Raw genomic sequence first — 7,830 nt, 5'->3', positions numbered from 1 at the left:
TACCCTCCGCCGCACTCGGGATGGCAAGCGCGCTCCGTCCATCCCCGGAGCAGCTGCGGGGCGCTGCGGGGGCTGGCAGCAAGAGCAGCATTTGTTTCCAGAGGGTCTTTCCTGCTTTTTAACGAGTCAGACACACTGGAGCTTGCTTTTTGTCCCGTGGCAACGTCCTTCATTCAGAGTGCCGAGCCAGATGCTTCGGCAAACTGCTTTTTTGGGAAACCCCACAAGATACACACACATCTTCTTGGGGATCCAGGACACCGTAAAGCACCCTGAGACTGCGGCTGGAAAAACTACTCCTTCCCGGGGGGAGTGGTGCAGCACTGGGACAGGGGGAGCAGGGAGGCCTCAAGGCTCAGCCAGACCAAGTCATGGCCACCCAGGCTGGATGGCCCCACTACCAGCACTGCTGGGGACCTGTAGCTGCAGTCATGGGCACTTTATAAAAGCTACTTCCCCACAAATGCCATCTGTATCAATGCACCCACTAATCCTGTGCCTTGCTTTACTCCCTGTCAGCTTGCCCCACACACCCAGTGACAGCCACTAGAGCTGCTCCCAGTCTGCAGTCAGCCCAGAAGAGCCGCCTTCCAGACTTATGGTATCAAGTTTTAACATTGCTGCCAAATCTCCTTTCCCCTATGTCACCTTTGAGTCACTTCAAAGCCCCATGGATTTGTCCTTTAATGATTTTTTACCAAATCTCCCACAAAATGTCAGCCCCAGGCTCCTCCTTAGCTCTGCTGCCTGGTCTCCACCAGCAGCCACGAGCCAAGAGTGGAGAGGTTTACCAGAGGGGGCCAGTCCATGTGAGTGCTTCTCCAGCCCCACACTTCCCAGACCTAGTGATGACCTTCATCTGAAAATGTCCCCAGTTGTCACGAGATATTTCTTGGCTTTTTTTTTGCATGACCTGCCTGGCACTGACATTCCATGTCCTGTGGCATTTGAAGGAAGATCTGCAGTTAGCTCTGAAAATGCTGCTCCCAGCTAGGACAAAGGAAGGATACAAATGCAGGTTGTGCCAAGCACTGGACCCAGTGCATGTCGTGTTGAGGTGAGCAGGCTGAAGTCACTGGCATCATCCTGGCTGCTGGCAGAAGAGAAGGGTGAACCACCCAGTTCACCCAAATGCCTGTTTGTCCAGGCTAAAGAAGCCTGACAGGCACAAGATCAGACAAAGATGCCAGTCTCCCTGCCACTTGTTTACCAAGTGCCTTTCTCCAGGGTATGCAAGCCAGGAGAAGCTCAGGAAGTGATCCACTGGCGCCACTGAGTTTCCCTACGTGCCCACATTGGTTTTGCACTCAGGGATACATTTGATCCACTTTTTTTTTAATCCTATCTGGCTGCTGTCAGATGTAGCTTTGTGGGCACCAGAACCTCATCCATGGTCCCCTTAGAATGCCCTCACCTGTCTCCATCAGGCAAGATATGGACCCAGTTTCTCAGCACTTTTGTTTTCAGTGCATCAGTGGTAACTCTTTCTTAGTGGTTTGCTGTGACACACTGAGGTAAGGAATGCTGCAGCTAACGTACACTGTAGCACTTTTCACAAGACACCAAGTTTCACTAACCCAACCACACCAGGGCTCTTGGGAAGTGGCTTGGCATGCTTGAAGCATGTCCACTCAGGCCACAAGCTCCTCTTGCCCTAGCCAAGTTCTAACTTCACAGAGCAGCGCCATTCTCCTGTTTAAGAATTCCAGTCCAACTTGAAAACATCAGCAAAGAGCAAAAGAACACAAAAGGGAGCTTTCAGGCTTGATGGAGGTTTAAAGTGATGTTTTTTTCACGGCATGATTTTCCTTCACTTTTCTCATCTAACACAGACAGCACATGAGAATCCAGGCTCTCAAAGGTTTGCCTGATGCACAACTGTGAGGACAAAGGATGAGTGTGGTGAAAACACAGAGACAAAAGATCTCTGCAACAAAAGTCTTCCCAAATGGGGAAAGATTAGCCTAGGATTGGAAACTCTAGGGATAGGAATTCATTTTGAGATGGCAAAGAAGGTTCTCATGTTTCTCTGACAAAACAAGAGTCCATTAGAATGAGCTGGAGTGAACACACTGGGAGATAAAAACAGGTAAACTTAAACTTTGTCAACTGAACAAAATACAGCTGAGATCGAATAAACAGAAAAGAGGAGGTTTGCAAGTGCTTACTGTTCACAGCCTTGGGTAAGAGACCTGCTTTGTTTGTTTGTTTTAGTTATTACAGCATCATCTGTTTTCTCTAGGTAATCAAGGATCATTTTAAATTTTTAAAAATTCACAATTATCTACAAAACATGTTTATCAAAACTGCATTCTCCTTTTCTGGTTGTAAAGTTATCCTGGCTGGGGTCCCAAGGCATAGACATTCCAAATCCACATTCCAAGGGATGATCAGCTGGACTTCTGCAGATACATCCTACATGGTTTTGGCATTTATAGTGAAACTGGAGTTCCAGTGAATTGCCTGGCTGTGCCCCTTTCTTCCTGCAACTAAAACTTTTACATGCCTTGTTTTATCTACACATAAAAATACTTATCAGTGAAAACTTCAGAAAGTGTTTTCCTCCTTAGCCTTCTTCCATCCAGACAAACTGCAAATCCTACTATTTAAACCAGACTTCCTAGACATTGTTGTTTTCATCTGGATTCTCTGTGATCAATCCACATCTTTCCTGGAGGACAGTGCCCAGAACTGCATGGAGGGTTCCAGTGGAAGCTTTTCTAATAGCTGTCTGAATGGAAAGTAACTCCACTACCTCCTGATTTAGACACTGGCTGTGGATGCAGCCCTAGTGAAGCGCCACGCATTCATGAAAGCAGAAAAACCATTCAGAAGCACCTGCAACACTGACTGCTGAAAAACGGAAGAACCACACAGCATTCTGGGCGCATCAACAGCTTCCACAGAGCAAGCAGGCATGCCTAGTACCTCCTGGGAACAGCAGACTAACTAATTATTATGCTATTTCATGGCTTGGAAACTCAGCAATCTCAAAGTGTTCAATACTGTGTATGCCCAACATGCATTGCATGTTTTTCAAAGCAGAGCATAAAATGTGTCAAAGAGCACTAGCAGGTCAATTAGCAAATGTCTCACGGGATCTTACTTGGGCTACGAGAGCAACACTACAAGCAGGTGTAAAATCATAGTTCTCACAAGGAGACAGCAGTACCTGTACTGTAACGGATTGTAGTGGGGCTGCTGAAGGCAGGGGTGGTACTGTATCCTGGGAATGAAGATGGAGAGACATGTCAGTGCAGCCCTTCTGGATACAGCATATGAATGGAATACAGTGTGTCATAATTTGGGTTGGGTGTACGCTCTGTGCATGCACAAAACAATTCACCAGGTGAACAGTGGTGCCTGAGGGTTTGCTGATCAGTTAGACTGCAGTCTGTTTTACCAACACACAAAGCAGCCTCTGGCATCTCCAGCACTGAGCAGTGCAAATGCGTGGGACTGTAGGATTGTGTCCTTGCTTCTGATCTGGGCTTTTTAGCCACCAACAACCACGGAGAGGGTGAGGGATGTTTCAGAAGGGGCAGATAAGCTTGGAAACCATCTTGAGTCTCTTGAACATCTGCCAGGATCTGTCCTCTAATACTACAAGTGAAAAGTTACAAACTCTGCCTCATCAATAGAGAGGCACAAATAAACTTCTGACAAAGAGCAGATCCTCAAGCCTTTACAGATGCAAATACAGCTCATGTATTTCTCATGAAGCTTTAAAATAGTTCCAGCAAAATGCTCTATTGCCATGAAAATGGCTTGTAGCATTAGCCTGCACAGTTGGGAAGGTGAGATATGGTCTTACTCACATAGGAAATCTCTCTTCAGGAGCTCAGGGGAGTGCTTCTCATTCTACTGTCTTACATCATTGAAATTTTCCAACTCAGAACTCATCCTAAACAGAGGGAAACTTGCAGTTAAGTTTATCCTACAGCAGCTCATCACCACATGGTTTCCTCCACTTGCATTCTTCACCTTCTCTGCCATGGCAGCTGAAGAAGTTGATTAATATGGAAAAATAATTACTATCTTCATAGTAATACTACCCCTCTCTGAAGTACACTTAGACGTCTCAGCCTCAGCACACTTAAATACGGAGAGGACCATGTTAAGTAGCAATTTGCATTAGAGCAGCAGTTTGCTGGTTTATCACTGCCCCGTAAGGGCTCTGCTACACCCAGCGTACACCCAGACAGAGACGTGCACCAGACTTCCCAGAGGACTCCCTGCTGCTTAGCCCAGACCTTCTCCAGACCACCACCGGAATTAGACTAAGGGCGTGCAAATATAGGTCCTACATGCTGAAACAGCTTATGTGCTCAGACTCTTTGCATGCATTTTCTCTCTCCCACCCTACTATTACACATGCACAGCACCTTTCAGTCTTGTTTCCCTTTCTGTCCAGTCTCCTGTACTTCTGCAAACAGCATTATAGCAGAATTTCTTAGCTTGGCTTGTGTCCTACTAGAAATACTACACAGCAGAAAAAGTCCCATTGCTGGCATTCCTTGTGTAAAGCTTTAATATTGTGTTTAACAATCTCGAGGGACTATGGCAAGCAAATTTAAATCGAGACAGCAGACTATGAAATATGTCTACACCTCCTGTAAATATTTCTAAGACCAAAAATAAAGTAGGTTCTAAAGTAGGCTGAAAATACTGTGTTCCAAGGACTTCAAGCATCCATCTGCGTGCTTATAGGACACTGCTTTCCCCTGTCCCCAGGGAGCAGAAGTCCTCTGAAGAGTCTCAGAAGCATACATGAAAACAAGCTATCAAAAAATGAGGGAAAGGAATGCTTTGAATTTAGCAGCTGGTCAGAGAGGTGGGGTGAGGAGGGGAGCAGAGAATTCAGGAAAGTGGTATCACTGCTAAAGAACAGCAAACAGAGCAGTAAGTACACAAAGTGAACAGCTGTCTGTGAATGCTCCACCCCACAAATGCAGTATGCCAAAGGCAGTACTCAAAGCTTACCAAGTTAAGGAAAACGGAAAAATTCAACACTAATGCATGTCTCTGACAATAAATTCGGAAATAAAAAACACTTGTTAAAGGAAGGACTACACTGTAATGACACCAAGTAACAGCTATGAGATAAAAATCCCTCCAAAATTAGGGAATGATCACAAGAACAAAATTGAACATTGTTTTATTGATAAATAACTTTTAAAATAATTTAACTCAAATATATTCTAGCATTACAATGGTAAACAACGTGAAAATTTTCAGAAAGTCAACTGAAGTCAACAGAATCCAAACTTGTTAAACAAACACAGATTTTTCAATTTTATCCCCATTATGTCTTCAAGGCCATGTAGTAGTTATATTTCTCTTCAAAGCCAGTTACTCATTTTATTGCTAAGCTGCTACATTGCAGAAGTAATGATTAATCACCCTTTGAAAATTCCACAAGACTTTGAGACACAAAATCATGAATCCATGTATCAATATGTGGAAGAGACGTGTCCACAAGAAAAGTCACTATTTTTCGATCCCAAGAGTTAGTGCTGTCATTAACTGCCTGTATCTGTGCCACAAAAGGTTTCTTCTCTACCAGATTCCGAAACACTATTGATGCCTCTTCTGACCACTGCTGGTTTTTCACTCCTAGGACAAATGTAAAGCAAAACAGAAAGTCATTTATAGACTAGAACAATCTAAGTTTAAAAGAAGTGGTGTGAGTTTAAATACTTGAGAAAACAGTTTTTAAAGTGCTAATGCATGCAACTTAAATCTAGAAAAAAACCACAAGCTCACTCATCTCCCACACAAACAAGCTTAATTATTACTTTTTTTTTCTTGAAGTTTAAAGATAATGATGTGTTTGCAGAAGTGAAAGGCAGATGCACTGACTCACTGAGCAATTCAGAGAATATTAGCTGTCTTGCATGACCAGGGCTTATCAGGAACCACGACAAAAAGGAAACTAAAGATCCTTTCAAAACAAACTTCCTTTATTTTCAGCCTGAGGGTGCTGACATTACTTGTCCCGTTGGCCTTGCTTTAGATTTTCTTAATCTCAAAGCAGCATCAGTTACTAAAACACCTGCCAAACCTTCAAGTCCCAGACAAGACATATAGGGGGCAGAAACAAAGAGAAATTATGCCTAAATGCCTCACAACTGCTCTTACTTTTTTCAGAGTAGTATCCCACAAAGTCAAGTCTGCTGGAACCTAAACAGGTTTTTGAATATGGCCGCAATCCACCTAGAAATAAGTGGCTCCTGCAGACTTGGGATTCAGTTCCCCAGACCACTGCTAGTGTACAGCATCTACACACGGGGGCTCAAATATCATGGTGGAATACCCAAAAGCCACTTGATGGATAACAGAAGCAGAAGAGCAAAATGCTAATACTTTGCTTTATTATTAGCAGCAGCTTGCCACTGACAGGACAACACAGGAACACAGCTGCCTGCAGATTCCAAAAGGAATTAAAAGTCAATAGTTAATCAACACTTAAGGAAGAGTAACTAATGCTAGGAAAGCTTTATGCAAATGAAAAAGCAAATGGGATTTTACAAGGAAACAGATCAGTGACTAAGAGGCATGAGACACAAAAACAGGGAGAAGAAAGTGGAAGAATAGCAGGACAATAGTTACTGATCTTCCAGGCTCAGCTGGCCTGCTTTGACAATATGAAGCATCTCAGAGGCAATTTAGCTAGCTACTTGGGAGACTCAGTGAAGAAGGAAAAGTGGATGACTTGCAGGCTTGCTGGGCTGGATCCTCCAGAAGACAGACACAGCTAGAAATCAGCCACATCACAGCACTGCACGCTGAGGACCCCAGACTGTTGGTAGCACATCCATCACACATCACTAGTTTAAAACAATCCCCAAGGTCACACTGAGGCTATGCAAGAAAGCAAATCCACAGAAGGCACAGGACACTAACTCTGTCACCTGTCACTTCCAACAAGCATATTCTGTGATTGAAATCTAGAGCAGTGCTGACCAAACAGCATCAGTAAGCAGCAGCTGACTAAAATGAGACATATACATCCCAAGACAACACAGAAATGAAGGAAAAATTTTGAAATGAAAGAAAAGAGAGCAAGGAGAGACCAATTTTTATTTTTGAAATTCCCTCAGATGCATGAACACTCTCTATGCGCCATATTCTCAAGGAAATTTTTTTATGTAAGCTTATTGAAAGCCCCATCCCCTCATGGAGCTCTCTGTTTGTTTGAGAAAACCAATATATTTCAGGAAACTCTGGATTCTAAATAAGCACTGGAATTACAGTAGGGTCAAGATATATATATATATATATGTATATAATCCTCTAGAAATTCAACATCTAGGTTCCTAACTTTATGTAAACTATGATAATCAGAACATTAGGTTCTTACCAACAGTCACATCATAACTTTCACTCTTGGTAATTGTCTATGTTAAAGGATCCAAAAAACATTAAGTTCTTATTTCCCTGTGTCTTTTGCATAGTAGATATCACACACATTAAATGATAAATTTTATGACCACGAAAAGCAGCTGCTGGGAAAGTTTAAAGGGTCTCCATTTTCAAAGACAGTATCTTAAAGTGCTGCATTAAATTAAACAAAAATTAAAAAAATTAAACAGAATCATCACCGCCTATGCCAAGAATAAAAGCAGGACATAAACATGTAGAAAAAACTCAATTACATAACCTTTGACTTTTTTCCATTTTACATTTCTGTTCATCTCCTATGCCCACTGATGTAAGACTTTAACAAAAACAATTGCAAATGATGATACCTACCTGCAAGCTGAGCTGTGATAGCTTGGAAAGGTAGTCTTCTGAACGTATCCAGGAGCGGCTGGACTTTCCCCACGC

General features: G+C 43.1%; 2 protein-coding genes across 3 annotated transcripts in view; both read right to left on the bottom strand.

Annotated features, from left to right (window-relative positions):
• Positions 1 to 62, bottom strand: part of TMOD1 (tropomodulin 1) — a 27,131-nt gene extending 27,069 nt beyond the window's left edge. For both annotated transcript variants that reach the window (XM_005425000.2, XM_031060297.1), the window contains exon 1: positions 4 to 62. The gene's annotated coding sequence lies outside the window, so the exon portion shown is untranslated. The remainder of the gene's footprint in view (positions 1 to 3) is intronic.
• A 5,096-nt stretch (positions 63 to 5,158) lies between these two features.
• TDRD7 (tudor domain containing 7) overlaps positions 5,159 to 7,830 on the bottom strand; it is a 41,933-nt gene continuing 39,261 nt past the window's right edge. Inside the window, 2 exon segments of the mRNA XM_005424999.2 lie at positions 5,159 to 5,616; positions 7,756 to 7,830. The exon segment at positions 7,756 to 7,830 is cut by the window's right edge and continues 11 nt beyond it. Of these exon segments, the coding sequence (XP_005425056.1) occupies positions 5,396 to 5,616; positions 7,756 to 7,830 (296 nt within the window). The 3' untranslated portion in view covers positions 5,159 to 5,395.

Source organism: Geospiza fortis, unplaced genomic scaffold (assembly GCF_000277835.1).
Source record: "Geospiza fortis unplaced genomic scaffold, GeoFor_1.0 scaffold240, whole genome shotgun sequence".
NCBI lineage: Eukaryota > Metazoa > Chordata > Aves > Passeriformes > Thraupidae > Geospiza > Geospiza fortis.
Note: the sequence above shows the minus strand (reverse complement) of the source record. Positions and strands in the feature narration are given on the sequence as shown.